The sequence below is a fragment of the Astatotilapia calliptera genome, chromosome 4 (genome assembly GCF_900246225.1).
Source record: "Astatotilapia calliptera chromosome 4, fAstCal1.2, whole genome shotgun sequence".
Classification (NCBI taxonomy): domain Eukaryota; kingdom Metazoa; phylum Chordata; class Actinopteri; order Cichliformes; family Cichlidae; genus Astatotilapia; species Astatotilapia calliptera.
The window spans coordinates 7,581,584-7,608,434 of NC_039305.1; the positions used below are offsets into that span (position 1 = coordinate 7,581,584).

The 26,851-nt window shown below is 39.1% G+C and overlaps 2 protein-coding genes across 2 annotated transcripts; one reads left to right on the top strand and one right to left on the bottom strand.

Annotated features, from left to right (window-relative positions):
• Window positions 1-306: 306 nt before the first annotated feature.
• Window positions 307-11,006, bottom strand: LOC113020397 (integrin beta-3). Its single transcript, XM_075410370.1, is given in 16 exon segments — window positions 307-921; window positions 1,301-1,467; window positions 1,856-1,972; window positions 2,209-2,309; window positions 2,713-2,935; window positions 6,617-7,046; window positions 7,127-7,261; window positions 7,376-7,465; window positions 7,553-7,648; window positions 7,736-7,897; window positions 8,195-8,357; window positions 8,504-8,756; window positions 9,014-9,218; window positions 9,681-9,766; window positions 10,808-10,931; window positions 10,933-11,006. Coding segments are annotated over 16 exon segments (2,436 nt in total). The 5' UTR covers window positions 10,951-11,006; the 3' UTR covers window positions 307-855.
• A 7,029-nt stretch (window positions 11,007-18,035) lies between these two features.
• rprml (reprimo-like) lies at window positions 18,036-19,507 on the top strand. The gene has a single exon (XM_026163656.1). It carries the CDS (start codon window positions 18,461-18,463, stop codon window positions 18,794-18,796), a length of 336 nt encoding a protein of 111 aa, XP_026019441.1. The 5' UTR covers window positions 18,036-18,460; the 3' UTR covers window positions 18,797-19,507.
• The last annotated feature ends 7,344 nt before the right edge of the window (window positions 19,508-26,851 follow it).

Sequence of the window (26,851 nt, forward strand, 5' to 3'; positions counted from 1 at the left end):
TTTATAGAATTATGTTATAAGATTATTGAAGTGGCAATTTCTTTTTTGCATTTAACCTTCTAAGACCCAAACTTTTTCATAGCATGCATTTTTAATTGCTCTTTGCTATTTGGGCTGATTGGGACCTGATGAATGTAAAAACAAAGAATTATGTGATTTTATTTTTTACCTGATTTTTGTTTCTGGGAAAAATGAGATCCACATATGAGGACATTCACTTTAAATTTTGATAGAACAGTGGAACTATAATGTCCTCGTAAGTGGATATCAGGACCTTGTAGAGCAAAATTTAGTATTTTGGTCTAGAAAACCAAAATGTGATGTCCACATATGTGGACGTTCAGGTCCTAGGAGGTTTAAATACAACGTACATCCCAGACGTCACTATAAACTAGATCTGCAGTAGCTGCATTCTTGCAGTTTCGTTGCTGCTACTGTTATAACTGACTATTAGGAAAAAGGAGAAGTGGTAATGGGTGTACAGAAATATTCATCTTAAAAAATATTGCAGTGGTGGACACAATACCACAAAAATGAGAAACCACAGTAACAACCAATCTCCTTTTCTTAAATGCACATTTAGTATTTTAGAATACACTAGAAGTGAAACAGTGTAGAAACAGAATGACTAAGAACACAGCCATCTGTTCTTTATAACAAAACATTTTGTTTTGTTTTTTCCTTTTATATTATGTACAATCATTACATCAAGTTCTTGACCACATTAACTGCTTTTTCAGCTACAGTAGCTGGTCACATGACAGTGTACAGTATGTTCATTTGCAATCCATTTCTGTGCTGCTACATTCCCTCTTTGTCGTTGACCCCTGAGATTTTCCTCTTGGCCATTAGTCGTTAGTTTCCCCGATATGTTACATTGGTAAAGGTGGAGGTGGCTCCTTTGTACAAAGGATTGTTAGCCTATGAAAATAAAACAGTGGTGTTTACTTCAGCTCCATGGTGATATGTAACATTGCCATATGCAGGCTAGACTAGAGGGCAGATATATTCTGTTATTACAGTGTATTGGCATTACTTTACTTGTATTTAGAAAATCACTTTTCAAAACAAAGTTACAAACAAAGTAAGTGCTGAACAATAATAAAAGCAAGTAAAAAATGAATATCATGGAAACAATTTAAAATTCAAAAGAATAAATAAAAAGAAAAAAAAACCCTATACATATTCATGTTTGGGTCTTAAAATTGAAAAAAGATTTGTTAAAAGCACTAGAGGTTATAGAAAGCCAAACGATATTGCTTTTGTTGTACTCTGGTGTTTCAATGGAGTTATTTCTCACCGTATCCCATTTGGCTTTGGCTCTCTCCTCCTCAAACTTGGCAAACTCTCTGCGATCTTTGATTGTGACCAGCAGCTTCCATATGAGCAGGCCAACAAGGCCCAGTAGCAGAATGGCTCCAGCCACTGACATCAGCACCACCAAGATGTCAGCACCAGGCTGGCACTCTGACAGACATGAGAGAGGGAGAAACTGAGCTAATTCACAGTTTTTGGCACCATGTTTGCTAAGAAATGTAGTGCAATCAGAAGTTAAGCAATCAATGCAATCTGGTGACAGACATTTCACAATTATTTGAAGCATCAATGCAATGTGTCTGAGTTTCTGTGGTGTGGGAGAGTGTGGATGTGGGTAACTGGCTGATCATGTGTTCTTTAGATAATAACACATTACAAGATGCACACACTGTTCCCCTGTTGCTATGGCTGTCCAGAAAAACAGACTGAAATGGAACTCAAGCACACACTATTCTCCCCTAATAATGTGCCTAAATTATAACGCTCAGTTCTCTGGCAGTTTAAGAATCCCATAAATGCACACAAACTTTCACAGTACCTGGTTCTTTCACGACGCTCAGAATGGATTTGCCGGCAACATCTACGTAATACTGGAAGTGCTGCACGCAGTCGTTCTCATCTTTGTACGAGCAGTTTACTCCATTGCGTTTTTCCGCTTGTGTGGGACGAGATCGTGTGAAGATGAAGAACAAGGTAATACATTGTTTTAAGGTATGTTTATGAGACTAAAGTATCGAGCAGTCCACAATACTCTTTGACCACAATGTTTTCATGAGGCCTCCAAATACTTTTAATTTTATTATGCTCATATGATCTGAAGCAGAAATACAACATTACCACAACAGGCCAGGATAGCAGCAATAAAGAGACTAGAAATGGTGGAGTTCTCACCCAGGTTATCCACTACTTCAATTTCATCGGTGCACATTCTATTACAACTGTTGTCTTTGATGTACTGTCCTCTCTTGAAGTGCAGACAATCGACACACTCCCTGCAAAAACAGTAAGTGGTTCACTTCGTATGCATTCAGCGGACATCACACATTACATCTCTTATACATGATAGCGTCTGCACTAAAAAATATGTAGGAGTAGTTTGTGTTATGAAATGTGGAAAACGTAAGCAAACGTGAGTTATTTGCAGAACATTATTTTGCCAACAACAGGTAGGGCCCTGAGAAGCCAAGTATGCTGTCTACACATAGGGATGATTTGATAATTGTTCAATAAGTTGATCAATCACTTACCCTAAAATTAAACAAGATATCTCACTAATCCAGTGAAATTGTTTTTAGGGTTAATCAATTTGTCCAAGGAAAATGTGTCTACATTTGGTTGAAAATTACAAGTTCTCATATGATTTTTCTGTTGTTTTTTCATCTCTGATTAACTCACTTTTTTAGCGTGCAGGCATCAGGGCAGGTGGGGCATTTCTCACAGGTGGCTCCGTAGGCACCAGGCTGAGTGCAAAGGCAAACTCCACAATCACAGATACCCCGGCTGCTGCACAGGAAACCACTGCTGGACATGCAGGTGTCTGTGCGCGTGGTGCAGTTGCAGTTTTCTCCTTTCCATCCTGCGTCACACTTGCACACCCCACAATCACATTTCCCGTGACCTGAAAGAATGAAAAAGAATGAAAAGCTAATTCTTTGTGGCAGCATGGTGATGCAGTGTCTAACATGGTAGAGGCACAGCAAAAAGATCCTGGGATTAAATATAGGTTTCAGCCTGACTGGCTAGACCTAGGTAGGTTCATTTAGGTCAAGGTGTGACTGTAAGGTGTGCACGTTTCTGTAAAAAGACAGTGTCATTTGTGGTATAAAGTGAGTTTTTGGTTAGACTATAAAAGTGCTCAAATTTATTCTGTAATACTTGAAATCAAAAATATACAGTTTAAGTGCACAACTACAAGAGGGACACAAACCTACAAAATACTACTTGCATAAATATAAATGAATCTGTGTGCACATTTGTCTGTGTGTATACTTACCTAATTAGTGTGCTTAGATAGGATGAGTGTTATTCTTCATGAAATGAATGCAAGGTCACTGTAATGTTCTTTGAAGGAAGTGGAATTAGAGAGTGAGTGTTTGAGAGAGAGATAAACCTTTATTAGACCCACTCGTGGGAAATTTGTTAGAAAAATGACCAGAACTAGCATGAAACAGTAGTACATGCAGAATCCAATTGCTAAAACTTCAGTTAAAAATTACGAGAAAATAAAGATGAAATAAGAAAGAAGCTCAGAAATGAGCAGAGCTGCTGTAACAGGCTGCTGCACATGGGGGGCCCCAGAAGTAAAGAGTGTATGTACTATGTTTTAAGTGATGTGGTTTTATTGCTTAATTGTTTTAGGTCTATATTTAGGTCTTCATTGTCATTCATTGTAAAAAATGATAACTTTGCCTCCTTTGTCATGACCTTTGCTTGAACTGTTTTGTTTAAATAATAAAAAAGACTAGTCAGCGTTTGAAAACAATCATCTGTTTCAGATTTCTTCCCACATCATTCTAATCTTCCCTTGAAAATGCTGCTGTGTTAAGCAATAACTTGGTAGCTGTTTTTGCATCTGAATTACTCAGCAATGGGAGTCACGCATTTCCCTTAATCATCCCCACTGTGAGAAGGGCAGAAAATGTTCTATTGTGAAAGTACAGTTTAATGATTCCTGATCCCATCGGGCAAGCAGGCACACACAGAGTGACACAAACATCCTCAGATGTTGTGAAGCACATGAAAGCATGGAAATATCCAGTCATTTTAGGAAGCTGTCATCCATTTCCTGAGAAGATTGGTTGGTGAGCTTTTCTTCCTGCATTACTGTGCAACACCCCACATCAGCACATTACACCACCTTGGATATTATTGCAGAGCTCCAGCGACAACAGGGTAGGAAACTAAACTGGCATTGGATGATTATGAGCCAAGCGAGTGAGTCACAGTCCATCTGGATCAGACAGGGGGAGTGACTAGTGCTGAAAGATCACAGAAGGTGTAAGGGTAACTAATTCCAGAGCTCAAAACAAATCAACAAAGCTTCGACAAACAATTCCACCGTGTTCACCCTGTCAGCTGAGGCTTTTCTTTTTAAAATGTGTTTTAAGCAGGGCCGTCCGTGTTAATGGTTAACAATTTCACATATAAAGCCCGGCGGTGGAGTTGTTGTGTAATCTTTCTCAGTAACTCTGTCAACAACATAAGAGCTGAGATATGTATAAAGGCTTTGGAAACAAGAAAAATGCTTTGAGTCACAAGTTAGTTTTTGTTTTTCTCTACACAACACTTAATAGGAGTCAGTATTTGTGCTGCTTTCATTAACTGAAAGATGATTCACAAACATGAAAAGGGGTTTTTAGTTTTACATCATGCTCATTTCTTTGTGAGCAAGCACAATAATTCAGTCAATTAAACAAATCCCAGAGCACAGGTTAATAGTGGGGCCACGATAACAGGACAAGGACAGGGACAAAGACAGAGTACTAAAACATAACCTTACATTGTTGGAGAACAAGCGGAAACAGAATCTAGTAACGTGTACTGATGAGGAAAGGTAAAAAAACAAAAATCAGCAGAGGAATGTAAACTTTGCTGTAGTCTCCTCCCTCCTATTTGTGCTCCCTGGGGCTGTGCTTGCTGGCTCCTGTTCTTGAGCCCTGAAACAGCTTCATATCAGTAGGAGATCTGCACACCCACAGGGAACGTCACAGAGATTTAACTTTTTTTATGCCCTGTGTCGTGGTAGCTTCAACTAAGATGCAGACAAGGGACACTCATGCTTTAAATACCACTTCTGCACACTGCGGTTTAGCACTAATGCTCTATAGACTGACTTACACCAGTGCTGGCTTTGTGTCTGCAAAAGTTAATCTTCCTTAAGAAAGAACCTGTGTGAGCATTTGCCTTGTTGACACAAGTATGTCACATTTGGATATCAGCTTGGCAATGTATGTTTATTTCAGGTAAAACTTGATTCCAGAGGATGCATGCCTAATTTGGGGCTTTCGTGTCATATTTCTGCACTTTACTGAAAATTACAGTGGACTACTAACTGTCTCCAATTTCAATAATATACTTTAAAAAATGTGGGTGACTGACTAACATCTCTAAAATGGATTTTTCTTACACGTCCTGTAATGAAAGCTGACAGGATCTTTCAGGCTAACTTATTGTGTCTGAATGCACTTTCTTATAGCTCCATGAGCTTTGCTTGTAAGTACGTGATTCATGGTATTCGCGTCCTCATTACCGTAGAAAGAAGAGGTACCTCAGTAACACAAGTCCGTGTACTTGACATGTTTACTCCAAAGTTTGAGTAAACACAGAATGAGTACTAACCCTAATAGGAAAAGTTTCCTTATTTCTTTTAAAGAGCAGTTTCCTGTTCTACTATTAGTCATACTCCTTCTTACCAATCATAGAGCCAAAATGCTGCAACAATAAATTACTCAAGGACAAAGCTTACTAAAGTTTTATTATTGTAATTGAGTAACTCTGTAGTGAGTTGCACCAACTTGCATTTGGGAATGATAGAGATAGCAATTGCATATCACAAAAACATAGCAGTAAATGGGTGTGTTCTCTGACTGGCCTTCTACAGAGCACAGACATAATATTTGCAGGTCTGACAAAGCGTTGGTCATTTGATAAGTATGATTGCTTATGTTTAATAATTTTGTACTAATTTACATGTCTGTTATAAGCAAGAAAAGACTGTCTTAATGATGGCACAGGCACTTTAAGTAGCCTAGTTTTTTGGCTTATCTACCTATGTAATAGGAAAACTATGTAAACCAACTGAGATATGTTTATATACAAAGAGAGAAAGGAAGAAAGCATACAACAAAGCCTCAGAGCAAGGAAAGAAAAGGGAAGAGAAACTTCATTTTTCCTGCTCTTAGTGAAGAAAACAGCTTTTAATATGATATAATATTATCTTGTGTATCTTTAGTGCCCTGCAGGTAGTTCAATGCCCATGATTTGATATTTTCAAAAGCTGATTGAGTGAAGGGGGATTTTGTGTAAATCCCCAAATCAGCATGGAAACATAACCGCAAAACTAAGAAAATATGCTTGATGTTTTAATAACCTGGACATTTTTGCAAAGTCTCTAGAATTTCTCTAGATCCTTACTACAGACTTTTTAAATGTCATGATTTTAGAATAATATACTTGCACATACCACTGCAGGTTTACTTTGATTTCAGTTTGTGCATCAGGTTTTGTGCTATTGCAAAATGTTAAACTGATGGTTTAAGATTTGACGATAAAAAAAAAACAACAACGACAATTTACTCACCAGAACACAGAGCTCCTTTAAAGCGCAGACAATTGAAGTCATCGCATTGACAGTACTTTCCCCACACCTGACCAAACTCTCTTGTATGACACGAGCACTGTCCACACAGACAGTTCCCTCTTCCACTGCAGATTGGGCCCTCTGGTTCCCGGATGCAGTTGGCATTATCAGATGGACTGTAGTCTTCAAGTGAGCACTCACAATGCGGGCCCAGCCGACCTGGGTGACACTGACAAACACCACAGCTGAAGGTCCCGTTGCCGTTGCTACAGAGGGGGCTGTTGGCTTGTGCCTTTGCCTCACACTCACAACCACAGGCAAAATCCACCGTAACCTCAAGGGCATCTTTGAAGCCAAGAGGTTTGATGGTAAAGGTGCGACTCTTCTCCTTAGGACAGCTCCGCAACTGAGCCTCAACACTGAATGACACCTGAAGAGGAAGAAATGCCTCTTTGATAGTCTGTGTAGAAATACTGGATGCATACTGAAGATTCCTGAACCGTTACTTACTGTGTCTCCAATCTTGAGGCCAGTACAGGACTTAATTCCAGGGATGACCTCTCCATTTAGACAAGTGGCGTTGAAAGAAAGATTTAACTCCTCTGGGACATTCAACAGCTCCAGCTCCACTTTAGACCGAATTTTCTGCTCAGATTAAAGGTATAAATCACATATTGGTTCTAGTGTACCTTTACAGATCAAATAGACAACATTATTTTGCAAATTCTACTTGTCTTTCCAACCTCAAAAACTCCTTACCGCATATGCCTGCTCAATAAGCTGAATAACATTCCCAGAATCACCAGACAGAGTTCCCACGGTTGTGCCTGGAATAAGCTTACTGTATTCCTGGCAATAGAGACATGGTGGTAAGATAGTGAAAGTTTTTTACAATAGTAAATTTATCACGTGACACAAGCAGTCCATTTTCCTTACATCGTAAATTGGTATCACTTCGTTGGTCACAGCAAAAACTAAATTTATGTTGTTTGCGGTCATTTTTTCCGTTAATAGCCCCAAAGAGGGATAGTCCTGGAAGACACCAGAAGAACATAGTTTGGAAAAGCAGCACTTTGTCCAAAAACATTTAAAATTATGCATTTAACTGTCTCTCTTTACCAGCACTGTAGATTTGTTGTAAAGATTGTCACTATCAAGGTGACACTCTCCATCATTCGGTTGGACAACACCAGCTATGCGCGCATCCAGAGCAATATGAGTTTTGGCATCAGTGGTAAACACCAGAAGATGTGACGCATCCGGACGCCAGCCAATCTTATCCTAATTATGATGGATACACAAATATAATATAAAATATAATATAAAAAGTTAAATATACCATAAAAAAAAGATAAAGCATACAGCAAATGTATAATTAAGTTGAAAAAACTACCAATATGTGTTAAAAAAAACTCAAAAGGAGCTGATAATAGAAAAGTATATGTTTAGAGACTTATGTGTATATAACATCAGCTAATAGGAAAAGAAAACATTCTTTTTCTTTTCCATAGGGTCATACTGTGTTGCAAAATCTCTGAGGACGTGTATCTGTAGTTGACATATTTATGCTATTTATACCTTGCACACCACCGCCTGCATGACAGCATCAAATCCACCCTCTGGAGCATCCCTGTTTCTCGATATCTGCTGTTTCCTCACCTCCTCAGTGAAACGAGATACCTTCTCTGTCAGTGACAGCACATTCTTGAAACTGAACTGAGCCTGGCATTGTACACCAATCCTGTTTATATTAAGCGTGAGATAGTGGGAAAGTGAATCAGTGAAAAAGGAAAATCAATTTCAAGTTGCTAAACACATCTGGTAGAAAAATCTCCACCAGAGCTCCTTATCTACTTTAAACCTAACAACAGCCTGCATCATACCTACCCATAGCACGGATTACTGATTGCCTGTGAAGGAAAAGTGTACATGTATGGGGACATAGTCTTGTCCACAAAGGCCCCAAACCCCATATGCAGGTTGCTTGTTTTTTTGCCCATGGCTGCAGCAAGATCATTGCCCAAGGTGACGAGGCGAGCCAAGTCATCGTTCATTGAATATGAGAGATCCATCAGATAGTAGAGGTCCACGGGATAATCCTCCACCTGTTTCACAGACACAGTGAAACGTTTGGCATCACCTGAGGGGAACAAGAAGAGGACCACAGGGTTGGACAAGGGACAGAGGATAAAACTGATTAACTACACAGCACAATTAACTCAAAAGGTGTCTACTACCAGGAGAAAAAGATGTAATATTAATATCAGTTTACATCCGTCATGCTATTTCTACATGTAGAACAATAATAATGACTCTTTATGGCTGGTTGCATAATGGTGCTGTTGCATGTATCTCCTGATCTTTATACAGATGATATCTGGTTGGGTGTTAACATACCTAGTCTTAGAGTCATCTGGAGTTTTTGAGGCTTGATCTGAGTAACATCTTTAGCTGTTCCTGATGCCTTGTCACTAAGCGGCACATCCTGCTGAATAGTGAGGGTGCTGGAGGGAAACTCCAGTGACGCTGCGCTGCATCCTTCTTTCAGTAGATTCTCTTTTAGGTCACAGCGAGATTTGCCAGATGCCCCTTTCCCAAACTCCTGAAACAATCACAGCCATTCTGTTGGGCCTTTTGCATTCATTAGTTAATTTAATGTATATAATACAACAGTAAGTGGCTCCATAGTGTAGTGGTTTATACATTTTCTTAACAAACAAAAGAACCCCAGTCTCCAGACATTATGATGAATCCCTTTAGGCATCTGGATGTTAACCCCCCCCAACAACAAAAACAAAAAACAACAACAAGAAAATTGCCAAACAAATAACCAATATCTGTGGAGGTGCCTGTCCTGGCTATTTGGACGCAGCAGGACAATTTTCTCTTAATTATGCTTGAGAGCCTAGGGTGTATATCTGTGTTGACTAGGTACCATGAAAAAGCTTTAGAGGGTGATGGAATGAAGCAAGCTGGTGGGGAATGAGATTTCAGTTCTAACTTGCTTCACTGAGGAGTGAGGGGGAGGAGTGAGTAGAAACCGTGTCTATGTGTGTGTTTTTACCTCCTGAGAACACCATGCACAGCTCGGGTGAACAGCCAGACACTGTTGACATGTTGTGACCCCTCGTGATGTGCATACATTGGAATCTGTGAAAATGACACCCAGAAAAATGTAAAAATACATGGAATACTATAGAGTATAGTGTCTTTCTAACTTTCCAACCAGTTTGTTGACTGGTTTTACACGAAGTAGCACTAAGATGCTACTTAGCTCTTTTCAGATACTATAAGATTCTAAGTGTTTGATACAGTCTAAGAGGATATAATTAAATTCTTCAAATTGAGTTGAATGTGTAAAAAGTTAGAAGAATAATGAAGTCCACTCCCTTTTCAGTGCATTCTCTTGTGAGGCCTTTGGGTGTGGCTGATTGTAGATTAACACTGAAACACGGTCAGCAGTGACAAGTTTGTTAAATGTGAGCTAAAGTAAATGATCTGAGAGAATAAGCATTATATAAAAACATGACCTAAGTTCATTCAGTTCATAAATAAGTGCCAATAAGTAATTATAGTCAGACATAGTCAAAGATCATCTCATGTAAATGCACTTGCTTACTACACTCACCTGATTGTATGTTGCTTTTCATTCACAAAACTTAAGTTCATTCATTGATTGGCTTTGTTTTGTAACAAGCAAAAATGATCATCAGTGAAATCAAAAGTTAGTGTGAGTGCTAAGGTATTTAAGTTGAACTGATGACAAGTGAAAAGAAAAGAAAAGAAAAGAAAAGTAAAGAAAAGAAAAGAAAAGAAAAGAAAAGAAAAGAAAAAAATATTAGTTAAGTTGAAATAATGAGCGTTATAATGTGGAGTACAGAGAAGCCAGAGCAGGTCACCTTCCAATGGGACACACATCCCGACTATTTTCACTCCCTTATAAGGAGAGGTGGTGAAAGCTACGAGGAAGCAGCGCAATTACAGATCCTAAACAGCAGCGCCTATCTAGTTAAGATATTCAGCTGCGGTTTTATTTTTCCTTTTCAGAAAATTGTAGGTTATTAAATAACTGTGATCACACGCACATGTATCGACTTTATGCTTTCAGAGACATGAGACAAAAATACACATCGGCAGGTGAAAAAAAATAGCCTAAGGCTGAATAAAATATTATTCATTAAACCATCTTACCGCAGACGTTTGATGCTGTGGACAAAAGGAGAACCAGTATAGCTAGACGGTCTGTTAAAGTCCCCATGACTGGACAGCAAATGAACCGGGATCTGAAGTGAGTCGTATGTGTCTGTGCAACTTCACGCTTCCTCATTCTGCATGTTGGGTCATAACCCACCGCCTAATACTGTAACAAACTCCCATCCACAGTGTGTACAGTATTTGTCCCGTGACATGTTTAGACTGCTCTCTTAGTTGTTTGATAACCATCGGTGCTGATGGATTACTTGCAGGGTTACAAGAGCAACGAGTGTCGTCAGAAATCAAGCACACAAATCCTTCTTCATTTCGCAGAAGTAGAGAAAGTGACTCATCGGACTGAAATTAGGAGTCTTTGTACCTTCTAGAGACATTTCTTAAGCAGGTCTGCAGAACTCTGAAAGCTGTGGCTCAAACAAGTGATGAAATGAAACCGTGATTAGATTTTGAGAACATCAGCGGTTTGGCAACGCTTCATAAGAAATAAATACATTTTTAGTTAAATATTGCTTTTGGTGGAAATGATATGAGGGACGTCAAAGAGAATTCCATCAACAGAATAAAATAGCTCTTCACTGTCGTTGTACACGTGCAACAAAATTGCGCTAATCACTAGATTATTATACTCTAAGAATGGTCAACTTTTGCAAAAATGCCTATAAAAAAGAGTTCCCACCAGAATGAATGCATTATTTTATCACTTGCGAGTGTGAGCTTACAACATAGACTACAAATGCCTATTAGTCAGAAACCTGAACTGCAGTGGCAGACTACAAGTTTAAGCTTTACTCATTAGAGCCCTGTGATTAAATAGAGCTTGTACGGTGGCTTGCTGTGAAAACCTCAGCTGGTGATTTGTGTTGCTTTGCATGTCAAATCAAATCAAATCACTTTTATTGTCACATCACATGTGCAGGTACATTGGTACAGCACATGCGAGTGAAATTCTTGTGTGCGAGCTTCACAAGTAACAGAGTTGTGCAAAATACAATAACATAAACAGGCAAAATATACGAATGGCTAAATCTGAAACTAATAAATATATGTACAATATATAATAGTATATGCAAAAAAACAAACAAAACAAAACTGCTTAAAGTGGCTGTTAAATCCTGTTAAATGTTATTCGCTTTGCATGCCTTCATGCCCTCTACTGGACCGACAGGAGTACAGCATATAACAGTCGCCTCAAAATGTGAAATGTGTTCTGGCAAAACTAGAAACACATGACATATCATGTGGGGTTCTATAAGATTTTATAGAATCCCTAAAAGAGAAAATAGAGTAAATGGCGATAGATTAACAGCAATAAGTAAGTGGCAACTACTTGCAGGCCTTTCCTGATTTTGTTTTAATGTCTGGCTTTGCTTCAAGCTATTATTAAAAGTTCACTAGAGACTTGAGTTTCACAGCTTCATGCCACGGTAGACCTCCTTCGATTCCAGTAAATGTTGGAGGACTTGGACATGTGCCAGCTTCTATAACAATCGAACAAGTAAGTTACTTAAATAAATACATTTTAAAAATGAGGAAGAAATTGGATAAACAATTTCCTACAGAAATCAACCCTGGGAAGTCTGTGGTGGCAGCGGTGTGTTTATGTATGGTCGTGCTTGTAGAAGCAGACAATGCTTCTTATCTGAACATTTGTCCATTTATTGAATCTTTATCCCTGTGTCCCGTTCTTAATCTCTGTCTGGTTGCTAAGATACTGCTATCAGTGTCCAAGAATTGCCACTAGAAGAAATGACAGAAATAGAGAAATGAGTAGAAAAGCTATAATAGTTAACTGTTCTACTGGTATTAAGCTGTGGGTGTGGGTGCAGTGTGCAGGTAATACACTGCAGGCAATGAAAACCAAACTTCAGTATTGACTGATTTGGATCTATTGGCTCTAGAGCCATCTGTGGAGATTTCACCCACAGATGAGTGACATATTGGGATGAGCATAGCGCCAGTTGTCCTGAATAAAAAGCTGCCGACTGGGTCAGATGGCAGCCAATTAAGACTGAACAAGAAGCAAGGAGTGGAGCAGGAGGAAGAAAGGGGGTGGAGGGGTTCTGACCTATGTTACAGATCTATCTGGAGCCCTTTAAGCTTTTCGCTGAGTCTGAAATGCTGTCACACTGGACCAATATCCAAACACAATCACACTCGGGCAAAATCAGCTTTTGGTTAACTGCACTCAGCTTACCATTTCCTGCTTTCGTGGGTTTAGCTGGCAGGTGGGAAGGTCAAATCGGGGATATGAGCTTTTAAGGTGTATTTCAGGTGTGTGGTCAGCCAGCTTATGAAATGCGCCCCACAGTCACTGACGTGGGAAAATGTGTATATGCGTTATGAAGTTTTGCTATCTGATCTTCCTCCTACACTAGCTCCTCCGGCTCTGCGGCTTACACTTGCCTCCCGGGGGATGATAGCTTATATGTGAAAAAAGTAAAAATAAATAAAAAAACATTCAACTGAGAACACACGAGGGGTGGACAAATGGAAAGGGGGATTTTCTGTTGTTGTTTTTTAAAGACTTCAGAACCGTGGGAACTCTAATGTTGCCTGCTGTTACATATAGAGACAGCTGAGGGAAAAAAGGGCTTGAAGATGACAAAGTGGCTGAACATTGAGAGTAAACAGGCAGAAATGACGAGGCACATCATGGTAGCCTGCTTACTGAGATGTGGGGTTATGACTAAGTGGAAATGAGGTTAATGGGTGGCATCTGAGAGCATGAGATGTCTGCACAGGAGAGGAAATTCTTAAATTAAATTTATAAGTTCTGCAAACTGTGTCTTAAATAAACAGCAGACAACACACATTCTTAGAGAGTCTAATATCCACTTGTATATAAACTAAAGAAGTCACTATCTTCTTAAAAATAACTTTAATGATTGTTTTGTGTAAGGTCTGTATCCATGTCATTTACGTCAATGTATAATTATTATAATATAATCATGTGTAACTGTGAGTCCTATAGGTGTTTAGCTCCTCCAGGTTTTCTGTGCAAGTGGTGTAAATCCACTGTTATTAATGACAGGCAAAGGGAGCTGCAGCTTGCAGTATGTGCGAGCAAGCTCTCATGAGCCAAGCAATGATGAGAAATAAACCACCCGAGACAGTCCTGTACTGTTATATGTATTGTTGCCTTGTTTTATGTTGTGCTTTGATTTGCCAAACACTTTGTTAGGTGCACCTATCAACTGATCATTAAGGCAAATGTCTAACTGGCCAAACACATAGGAGCCAATAACATTTAGACATTTAAGCATGGCCAAGAAAACCTGCTGAATTCCAACTGAGCATCAGAACGGGGATTCAGGTGAATTTAAACGAAATTGGGAAAATTTGCCTTGCCTGAATAGTTTGGATTTATGCTGCAATTGTTGGTGGTGTAATGGTGTGAGAAACATTTTATTTGCACATGTTGGACCCTTTAGCCTTGAGTATTGTTGCTGACGTCTCTGCATCTGACTTCACTGCAACATATACATTTTCCAGTAGCTGCTTCTGGCAGGATAACATACATTCCCACAAAGTTCAAATCATCTAAAACTGGTTTCTTGAATATGATATATGACAGTGCATTCAAAGTACTCAAATACTCTCCACAGTCACCAGCTCTTAATCCAATAGAGCAGCCAGCATATCTTCAGCAACTCTGTGAAGCTACCTTGTCAATATGGAGTGGTGTAACATTTGGAAGATATTTTCTTGGTGCACTCTGGGTGGCTGACAAGATTTAAATTTCTGAATGTACCTGAGTATTGCTGACAAACACTCCTTTATAACCAGCATGTACCCACCTTTTGATGGGTGCAAGATAACATGCTATGTCACAAAATCAACTCAGACTGGTTTCCTGGACATGACAATGAGGTACTTAAATTATTCAAATCATCATCTCCACAGTCACCAGATTTCAAGCGATTCATGGCATGGATATGCAACTGAGAACTGCGGCTCCATAACATAGAGGTTAGCACATTTGGCTATCACATAAGAGATCCCTAAGGACCAAGAGGAGACAAAAATCCCTGGGAGGGTTGCATCAGGAAGGGAATTTGGTGTTAAAATCTCCCCCAAATCAAATATGATTATCCATCTGCTTTGTGACCACTTGTGAATGAGGGAGCAGATAAAACAAAATTATGTGCAGCTGGCATCTGTGTGATGCAATCATGTCAAAATGAACCAAAATCACAGAGGAATGTTGCTAACTCCTTCTTGAATTCATGCCTTGAGGAATTAAAGTAGTTCTGAAGGAAAGGGGGGATGAAACTGCTGGCAAGGTGTACCTAATTAAGTTTATATTGTATACCTGATCAAGATAATAAAGTTAACTTTGATGTGACAGATCCACAAATAATACATGAGTTAATATTATGGGGCATAATTAGCTGATTAAGTAGTTTAACAAGTTAGCTGGACAGCAAGTATTTCCTCCCAGATATTAGTTTTCTTCAGGTATCAAGCTAAGGTTGGCCAAGTAGCTGTAACTTGGTTACACTGCGGGAATTTAGTTATTTCACACCAGATCAGCCCCCTGAATTTTGATGACCTGCCTGACCCCATCCACAGAAAACAAAATTTAGAAAAAAAAAAAAAAAAAAAAAAAAAAAAAAAAAAAGAAAACAAAATTTATCAGCCTGTGTTTAATCTACAAGAAATGCCGAAAACATTTTCTTCTGTGATAATGTATTTATTCATATTTAATATCAAAACACACTTTTTAAATGGAAATGGAAATGAATCCTTCCATGTGTTTTTTGATTTGCTAATAACTGGACATATTAGAAATCTCATAATTAATGGGGAGGATGTTTTGAGGAATTTTGGTTATCTTTGTGTTGGAAGGGTTTGAAAAGGTGAATGTAGGCCCTGTGTCAGCAACTCAGAGAAAAAATGATGTATGGATAAGGAACGGTAGGGACGTGGGTGGGGTCAAACACCAAATCTTTGTTGCTAGGGATGTCTTCACTTAGTTTGTGTTGCTAGGCTGCCAATTCCCTCATGTTAAGTGGAAACATTTCCCCCCTTCTGCTCCGTCCAGGCACCTCACCGCTCCCTCCCTCTCTTTCTCCTCTAAACCAAAATAACTTCACCAACCATCTGTCACTGGGCTCACAGGTCTACTGTTGCTTAGGAACAAGTCGGGCACTCACATTCATGTATGCATTCTCATATGAATATATTTTCATCTACAGTTATACTAACAATAACCTCCAGTTATGTCTCTTCCTGTGACTGGTGCATCAATGAAATCTGAGGCATTCACAGGAAAGCCTCTGACGCTCTGCTGAGTTTGAAGTTTAAATATGCAACAGGTTAATGAAGTCTAAGAAGCTTCTAACGTGCAAAACTTCTTGAAAAACCACTTAATATAATGACACGACGAGCTCTTTGTACTTGTGCGTCAGAATTTGCTAATTAGTTCAGAAGAATAACTGAAGTTTCCTCCTGCTGATTTTGCAACTACTTTTTCATCATTTGCACATTCTTTGAAGTTCTGTAGTTTAAAGCCTCAAGGAAGCATTGGTACATATTGACAGAGAGATTAGGTGTTAGTACAAGCTGCTTTCTATAATCACACTAAAGTGAATAATAGAACAAAGTCAGATTGTACAGCACTGATTTATATGCTGGCAATCAATTTGCAGCAACCAAATCGAAAGGCTAATGAGATGATTTGATCTTATTGTACACAAAAAACTACTCATTGTTCTTCTGTTGTCAGCCATTAATAAATTATCTGAAAGTAAACCACCCCCAGGCTCATGGAAAGTATTTGTGATTGAGCGAATCATTGTTTGTACACATGCCTGTCAGTCGCTGGCTGAAAGCTGCTTACCCAGAAATCAGGAGCACCCCAAATTGAATTTCATGGCCTTTGTTTTTAGACAAACAGAAGATTAATCTGACAGACTCTGCACACAACTCTTGGTAAGTTTTATAATGCGTGAGGATGACTTTTCTTTTCTTTCATTAATCTGCTGAAATGTATCGCGGTTATCTCACAACCAAACAAGTGAGGTATTAGAATAAAATAGAAAAAACATTTTTTTCTTTGCTTTAAAATTTGAATGTGCTCATGCATAACTGTGTCGTATATCAGCAGTTTGAGGAAGTCACAGCAGCTGTGAGATAATAAATATTGAATTGGTGCCTATTCAGCCAAGGCAGCTTAATACTCTCTACTTTGATTATAGTACTTCTTTTCAGCAATTTTTAAAGGTTAATTTCTGATTAAAACTCCTACATCGCAATAAGAAACTACACAAATACTTTCATATATTAGTCACTGACCAAAATGAAACCTCGCATTATGTGTGAACGAGTGAAGGAGGATAACATTATTAATATAGAACGATATTCCAGTATATTAAAAAAATCTTTAACTGATACAATTGCATGAAAGCTCTCATTTCTGTTTCATGCCACCAACAGTTTACACCTGAACGTCAAAGTAATATTTGAGTAACACATTCCAATAAATATGAGCTCAGAAATTGAATTTCAGCAGCAGCCTGGAGGAAAACACAGAGAAGTTTATTAGCTCAAGTCTTCATTTCCAAGTTACAGCTTGCAAATACTGCTGCCTCTCTCACCTCCTAAACCATAGTCACATCTTATTCAGAAACAACAACAACTAAAAAAAAAAACCCAATTAGAATCAATTAACACCTCTCATTTATTTTTCAGTGCAGGCGGTCAACTTATTTCTCACTGAACACAATGTTCATCAAGGTAAATATTTTCCCAAGAAGCCACCACAGTTAATGCCCCAATCAGTACTAGGGAGATTTATACAGCTTTTAAAATGTGCATACATGGATACTATGTTCCTCAAGGAGATCAGAATATCTTTTAATAAGCAATTTAACCCCATTTGTGGTGTACCTGAAATACATTTACATGCTTTTTAACAAACATCTTCATATTTGTTAAGCTAGAACTGTTACACTACTCAGATCCGTATAAAAACAAACAAACAAACAAACAAACAATAAAAATGAATTTGAAACAGGTGGCAGTAAAAAAACAAGTAGGGAAAACTATTTTCTTCCTTTCTTTTTTTTTTCTTTCTTTCCTTCCTTCTCTCCTTTTTTGTGTATTCAGTAGCGCTTTATGGAAAGCCACCTGACCGCATTCTCTATTGAGGAGCGGTGTTGTGGTCCACGGAGAATTCATCATCACTTTAAAAGGCACGAGAGATTTGGCACAGTGGAAGAAAACGCTCGCAGGCGAGCTCGGGTGCGCAGGGAGTGTCTCTTAATACACCATCGGGGAACACCATTTTGCACCTTCCTTCCTGTGCAGAAGACTCGCTAAGACTTAGAGAAACTTGGACTCTGAATTAAAGAAACTTACCATAGTTGGGTTATTACTTGATCGACACTCTCTGACTGTAGCGGTGCGGTGATGTGGATGTGGTCATTACGCACTCAAGCTTTGGCAAACCTCGATGTTTGGCTGCAGAACTGGACTTCAAAAGCTAGTTATTTCTCGATACCTTCCTCTTATTTTTTGTCTCAGTAGTCATATGACACTAAGTTTTGCTCGGTGTCGGGGTTTTATAGTGAAACTCCCTGCCTACCAGTTGGAGTCGCGTGATTTGCTGCTAACAACCCACAACAAAAGATGAATGTTTCCCTCTTCAACGTTACCCAGGACGCAATGTTTAACGGCAGTCAGAGCCTCGCTGGGACACTGGCAACATACTCCGGCAATGCAACCGACAGCGTGGTGACCGGCGACGGCGGAGGGTCCCTGGTACTGCTGCAAGACGAGCGCAAACTCTTCGTGATGCGTGTGGTGCAAATCGCAGTGCTGTGCGTGTTGTCACTCACTGTAGTGTTCGGTGTATTTTTTCTTGGGTGCAACCTGATGATTAAGTCGGAAAGTATGATTAACTTTCTGGTAAGAGACCGGAGACCCTCCAAAGACGTGGAAACTGTTATGATTGGGCTCAGCTAGTTCACCTAGATGGAGAGATGGATGGAGAACCGGTATGGAGATCTGTTGCACATTTCGAACAGCAGATCAAGATCTACATCTGCATGTACTTATCAAAGTGTGTCCTTGTGACTAAGATATGCAAAAACATGACCTACCGAAAAAAAAAGGACTACAGGAAAGTAGTCCAACGACCAATGTTTGTGCGTAAAGTCTGTGCGTAAAATAAGGGCAGCTGTTTACACGTGGGCCGATCTGTTGAATATTTTGAGTGAATTTGTCGTTGCCAACTTGAACAAAGTAAAAAACATGTTTACAAGCCGTTACCTCATTTTTGATTTATTTTTTTTTTCTGGTAAATTTCGAATGATTATTAATATTTGGTTTAAAAAAAAAAGTCCAAAAGCATGATTGTGAATTTTTATAGTTCCACGCCTGCCAGTGTACTCTGTGGACGTGATGGATGTGTATGTGTGTATTCTCTATACAAAGTTTTGTTTGTTTTTTTCTTGTTCTTGCTTGGTACACCTTGAGTATGAAAAGCCTTTAGGGTTTTCAACAAACTTCGTTACAGCTTTATGGAGTGACTCTGGTCCTACTTGGCATGCTCGCTAACTGCTCTGTAAAGTGACTTTGGATCTGTTTTGCACTTTGAAATCATCGATGCTGCATGAATTATTTTGTACCAAAAACTTGAAACTGCGGCATGCAAGTAAAAAGTTGTAACAACTATTTTAAGCTTTGTCAACTCTTAATTAATTAGCACTTTGTATTATTTAATTGTTTTTAAACAGAACATGTTCAGAAGAAAAGGCTACAGTGGTATTTCTCTTGTAATTGCATTTTGAAGTTTTTTTTAAAAAGTATTTCTCCTTAACATTCAGTTGTGATTAATCCTGTGCTATACAGATCTCTGAAGAACCTTGTTGACCTTCTTTTAAAAAATGTGAGCCCAGATCTGACCAGACGTGTGGAATAACCTTTCTGTCCTTTCACATTACATCAGATTGTTGATTATTCACAAAGTAAAAGCATTATATCAGTGATATCCTGATGTAGGGGCACTTTAAACATTCACAGGGTAATTTTTATGTATGGAAAGAAAAATTACAATGACTAAATGACATAAAATTCTTATCGTAGGTGGAGTTTGAGGAGCAGTATCTGTCCAAAATACAGCTACAGACATCCAAGAACTGCTGTAATTAATTTAATACACCTTTTTCCCTTTAATAGTACATCCCTCTATTTTCTCAGCCAAAATATATCATTTTCTATTTGAGTTTTAAACAGAGAAAAAGATTTTGGGTTTCCACTGAATTCATCTCAGCATTTTGAATCAATTTATCTTCTCTTTCTTATATGTATCGACATCGTCTCCTCTTTCTCTCTGATGTACCCCACTCTGAAGCAACCGATGTTCTCATTATTTTTTCAGTACTTGTTAGGAGAGCTCGGGTAGATGAATCCTTACAAACACACCCATGCATTCACACCTGTGTCCACTGACCATGCACACAAGACAGCGTGTTCAACAGACCATCAAACTCTGACAAAGATATCTCAGACAAACACTATGAATTAATAAAACACATTAGATAATTAGACTTTAATGGCTAAGAACAACTCCACACACTATTTCAACACAACATGAAAACCTGTATTTAAACATCTGGATATTGATCGGTGGAATAGTTCAGATCAAGATGACCACAAAAATTGTATAATATAGCCAAGAGAAAATAATATGGAAGCATAAATGATTAAACTTTATAGGGATCAGTGTCATGTTTTCTTACAGACAGGTAACTGCAGTGTGTGGTGTATCCAGACTTTCTAAACAGGAGATCAGATGACTTTGCTGCTTTCATTTAGTAGAGAGAATTTCTATTAAAACATTTATTTTTACTTAATCTTTTCTTCCAAATCCTTTAATTTTGTCAATACTCTGAAAAAGAAAATCCAAAATTATCCTGGTATTGTTCTCATAAATGTCTACTGGATACAGGGAGGCACATGTGAATATTATTTATCATTTATATATTAACTGTCGTATAACAAGCCACACACTAAACACACGAAAACACCTCACACCACATCTCAAACCTCCCCATAGCATTAACTGTATGGTTGTTATAATTTGGAAACCACAGCAACAAGTGGGCTCTATTCAAAATGATCTTTTACTTCTTTACAGTAAAATATAGATCTATGCAATTTTTTTATGGAGTAAAATACATGCAGTTATTCAGGAAACATGCCCTATAGGTTGTAGGAGACACGTAAGGTGTTCGCTTGTACAACAAGACAACAAGAAGGTGAAGCAAATAATGTGAATAACTGGTAATATGACACTTACTTGCATAATCGGTTGGCCTGCATGTGAAAATAAGAAGTTACAAATTCTATTCATTTGCAGATATTTTCAAGCCAGTAATTGTACCGCTCAAACGATGAACAGTTCAAAGTATATCCCCTTTCTTTGAATCTTCTCTAATGTTCTCACATAAATGCTTATTCTCTTGACTTGGCTGAGTGCCAATTAAAATTACTTACCTTCTTGCCAAAGACCCACTGTGAACTGTCACATTATGAGCACTGCTAGTCGCCCACTATCACAGATGCATATGTTAAAGAGTTACCACGGAGCAAAATCCGCGTGTCTACAATCTGTTGTCAGTGTGCATCTTTATAGTGATTCTCGTCATCACCTGAATGATCTGAGACAATTTTAGAATATTGTTTAGAGAAGAACATCATGTGCTGTTACTGGGCCTGCAGGTTGAACTTTACAAGGAAACATAATTATGATTGTGACTAAGACTGCGTCAGCTAAGGTTGACACATGGTTAATTAATACAAGTGCATGAAGAGGATATTAAAAGGCTAATGTAGCAGTGCAGGAACAACACATTAGCATGTTATCCCTTCACCCCAATCAAAATGTGTGCACTTGTGTCTTTGGCAAGGGTTTGTCGCGTTTCAAGATCTTTCTCCAAAAGTGTACATTTGACTGTCAAGAAGCATCACTGCTGACCTTTTACAACACAGACCTCACAAAAAAATAATGAACGGTGTACTGAACTCATGACAGAAATACAGGTGATTAAACTGGCTGTGGCATTCGACCATAACAAAGATAGCTCTCACGTGAAGCCTGCCTTTAAGCGAGAATCTTTTTGAAATCTCTGTGAAAGTGTCTTGTTCTGCCATCTATTTGTCAGCACGAGCGGCGTTGCGTAGATAGCCATTTTTAATTCCCTCGGCATTTTTGATTAGGGGGCAAGACGCACAAAAGATCTGCTCTCTATGCCGACGCAGGTCCCACAAGGATGAAGTGGCCTTTCACAGACCCATTCATTCTGTTTCTAATGGGATGTGCTGTATTCAAAGGAGGAAGTAATAATACATGCAATGAAGATGAGGAATGGAAACGGTATCTCATATCTCACACAGGTGGATGTAAACAGTCTTTTTCTCTTTCTCTCCCTTAGGTGCATGAACACAATAGAAAAAGTACGACTTGGCAGTCATTTCAAAAGATGTTGCATGACCTCTCATTTCCATCAAAATCAGTGGAATTTTAAAAAAAAAGGGGGGGGGGGGGGATTTAGTGTAAACTCATAGGCATCTGTGCACAAAGGTGCTGATATGCCCTCAAACAGACTCACTGCCTTTTCTCCACATCATCCATGCAAATTGTGCCACGTGCCATTCAGCAGGGGACCAACAGTCCTTAAATTCAAGTTCATGAATCTTTAAATCAACCTATTATGTGCAGGCAAATGAACAACAAACAACGAAACTGCCTCATTCAGTACCCACAACACCAAGAATTTGAAAAGTTTCCCACATACACACACACACACACACACACACACACACACACACACACACACACACACACACACACACACACACGCACGCACGCACGCATGCACGCACACACACACACACACACACACACACACACACACACACACACACACACACACACAAACACTTAATTAATGGGTTTCAGACCATCCACAAACTGATACACCTACAGCATTTCACACTTGGAAATGTGTTTCTATGGTGGCATATTCTCAGCTTGAATGTGAGCGTAATTTAACCGATAACACTGTGCTGTCAGATACAAGCCTAAGGCATTTTTTTCCCCCCCAGTTTTTGGTCGATGTGACGGTTCACTGGGTTTTTTTGTACTTGTCCAGTCCTGAAATTCACCTGTCAGTATGTCAGTGTGTTCTCACTCCAGCAGGTCTGTCCACTCCTCCTTCTCTGATGGCTTTTATCTGTCGGTACTTTACAAAAAAACCCATCTTTCTCTATAAAGTGGCAACACCATTATTTTCACAGACACACACACAAACAAAACATGCTGTCGCGTAATAATGGAATAAATTAGGAAATAAAGAACAACAACGAGGTGACAATATTTGATTCAAGAATTAGTCAAGTGAAAGAGTGGCCCCGGGGCATAAAAGGAAAGGTAATTTGCGAGTGAAAATAGAGAGCGATAAAAGCTTTACACTTTAAAGAAATTAATTATCCCCCTTCTTATTCTCTTCTTAACCGTTGCGGACACTTATTTTATTTGCGTGCTTCTGAAAGCAGAATATTAATAGAAATGCTTACCTCAAGGAGGTTTTTACACTTTTGAAAGGTGGGACTACTCAATTCAATTTTTAGTCCATTTAGCGTGAATTGTTACAAACAAAATGCAAATGAATGCTTAGCATTCACAGGTTTAGCTCTCACATGTGCTGTTTTGTGTAAAGAGCTTAATTATATGCAAAAGGAACAGATGTTTGCAATAAAAATGAAACAAACCGAAAGTCAGTGATAGTGTGATCTTTAGCAGGCTGGGAGGTGGGTACACCTTGATTCTGCAATGCAGCTTTTAAGCACTGAGAGAAAAAGAGACTCATTTAGTAACTCACTGTTATATAGACACCCATGTGCTTAATCTTTCATTGAGAAGACCATAAACTATTCAAAATTAAATCACCCAATGAACCTCTAACCCTAAGGAAACTTTTAAATGGAGCATAGTAAAGCTAAGGTTCACTGTCTGTGCAGACCGACCGGCAGTGGGGTTAAATCTAATTCTCATGAGGGATGGCGAGTCATACACTGCACTAAGCAATCTTTCATCTCTGTTTCTGTGTTTAGCCGAGGATCACATTTGGGTCAAATTCTGCATCTGGGTACACGTACAGGCACAGTCAGAGCGAGGAGACAGCTCTGCACAGGGGAGATCCGATCAAAACAGAAGAAGGGAGCCTGGCACAGGTTGTGTTTGATTAAGTCTGCATTCAGAGAGGAGTACTGAAGAGAGAGGGAGCTGAGGCACAAAGACACCAGCTTGGCTGCCTTAGATGGAGAAGATCATCATGGGACTAATCAAGCCCACAATAAACAAAAGTAAACATCCAACAGGATGGGAGCTCATTCTGTCTAAGGCAAATGGTCTTAATATGCTTTTCTCTAATGACTGTGTCCTCTCATGGGGACAGTGGGCGCTTCATCCTATTGATTTCCACTGCAAATCCATTGTACTGCGTGACCATTAAAACCCTTCCCATCGCCTATGACACACCTCCCCCAACCACTTAAATTGCCAAATGAAAGATAATTGGTGTCTGTGGCAAACTACTTTATTTCTTATTAATAAACTAAGAGTATGCATATAGATGTGTTAATTAGCTCAAGGTGGTGTAAGCACAAAGCTTGCCCACAGCCAGGAGAGGAGGTGGTGGTGATGCGGATTGTCTGTCAGTCAGTCCTGCTCCTTAGAGAGAAAAGAAAAAAGAAGAGTCTGAGGAGATATATTCAAAGCCTTATCTCACATTGCTTTTCTGGCTTTCTTTCTACCTTTCTTTGTACCAGACAGTGGACCACCAAAGAGAGAATAACATTCACCCTCTCTGCCCTGTCCTTCACTCTGTTTCAGCTCCAGTGTGTCACCCATGTGCTCTTGTCATCTAGATATATCTCTTTTTCTTATTCAGCATTGCAGATCAATGCTAGTGAGAAGGTGTCAAACTTGCCATGGTGACCTCAGATGGCTCCTGGTGACAAAGAAAAATGCCTTTAAAAGTCCGCTTACCCTATCAGAGATTTACGACCTACAGCATGAGGGATCAATCAGAAAGCATTGCAAACCCACAAATACTAGTACCAATGGACATGTAACACGTGAGCATTTATTTCCTAAAACTTAAAACATCTATTGCCTGTTTTTTAAGCAGTGAGTGGTATACATTTAGCAGTGACAAAGAGGAAGTGGGTGACATTAAACCTCAATAAAACTGACCATACTCTTTGATGGCATCATCTAAACTAGCCTTAGCCCACCACGAACATGCTCACACACCTACAGCCACGTGTGACTGTGAACACACACACATATGCACACTACTACTACCTCCACATAAGAGCTGCAGGGTGGTGTTGCCATAGGAACCGGGGAAGGTAATGGCCATGTTCTTGAGCTGATGCCGCAGGGGGTGAGGGGCAAAAGTGTGTGTGGGGGGGGGGTTCTGTGTGTGTGTAAGTGTGAGGAGGGTTGAAAGTGAGTCAGACTTATAGGCTAATGATAAGCACTTTAACTTCAAATCATCTTTCTGTCATCATCTGATGAACTACGGGGGCAACAACCAGCACACTAATGGGATAATAAAGAAAACAAACAAACAAAACAAATGCAATAAGTTCCAAGCAGCAGTGATGCTATTTGTTTTTAATTCGTTCAACAGAGCATCCAGCTAATGTGGTTAATGCTGTTAGCTTTGAAGCAGAGGGAACTGCTGGGTGTCTCCATGCATGGCCTTCTCCAACCACCCCTGGGGTATGAATAAATGATCGCTAATAGAATGAGCTAACCCTTTGACAAACACTGACGACCATTTCTGTAAATGTGTGAGTGTGAGTGCATGAACATGATTAAATATTACTGAGAGGCGCAAATAATTTAAACATATTTAAGGAGCCTGGTGCTTTTAGGGAATTAGAGTCAGAAAGCTGCAGGGCCTGATTCATATTTGACATACCAGTTTGTTAGGTACACCTGTTCAACTGCTTATTAATGCAAATATCTAATGAGCTAATCACATGGCACTAACTCAGTCTTTTTAGATGCATAGAAATGGTTAAGATGCAATGCCAAAATTCAGAATGAGCATCTAAGTAGGGAAGAAATGTGGTTTAAGTGATTGGTGGTGTCAGACAGGCCGGTCTGAGTATTTAGAAACTGCTACTGGGCTTGCTCAACCACTGGGATACTGCACAACCATCTCAAGGGTTTAAAGAAAACAGTCTGAATAGGAAAAAAAAATCCAGTAAAGGGCAGTTATCTGGGTAAAAAAAAATGCCTCGTTAATGTCAGAGGAGAATGACTAGACTGGTTTTGCACATAGTATACATATACATATACATACAGCATGATCTTTGCAGAAAAATAGGATAGAGCTTGTCAAAAGCAGTTAATTTACAACCCTCAGTGGTTAAAAAAGTTTGGGTTTTTTGTGGGTACAGTAGCTAAATACACAAAATTGGAAAATAAATATCAATCACTATCTGTTTTCTGCTGTCCATATGTAATTTTGAAAATTGTGCATGTGGGAATGGATGAGTCACGTACTGCAGACTAGATCTGCTGTGTACAAATAAAGCAGCCTGAACTGGCAATTTATTTACAACTCACTATTCTTATACTGTTATCATGGTTGTTTTTGTTGCGCTTCTTCATGGTTCCAGTTTCACCTGCCTTTGTTATTCTCGTGTCGCCTGTTGCTATTCTCCTATCACATTTGGCCATAGTCCTCGTGTCTCAGTTACTTCCTGTTTGACTTTAAAGGCAAAACTCTTCAAAGTAAAATTTCTAAAGCATGAAGGGATTTTTGAGGGGAAGTGTTTGGTTGCTTCAAACACTTTCCGTCAAAATCAGTCAACGAAAGCATAATGCTTTTGCGTTTTTCTTTGTTAAATTGTCTATTGTTTCCCTTATATCAGCCTCTTGTTTCCTATGCTCCGGTTCTGGCTTGGCCTTCTGTATTACAAGCTTTTGTACCA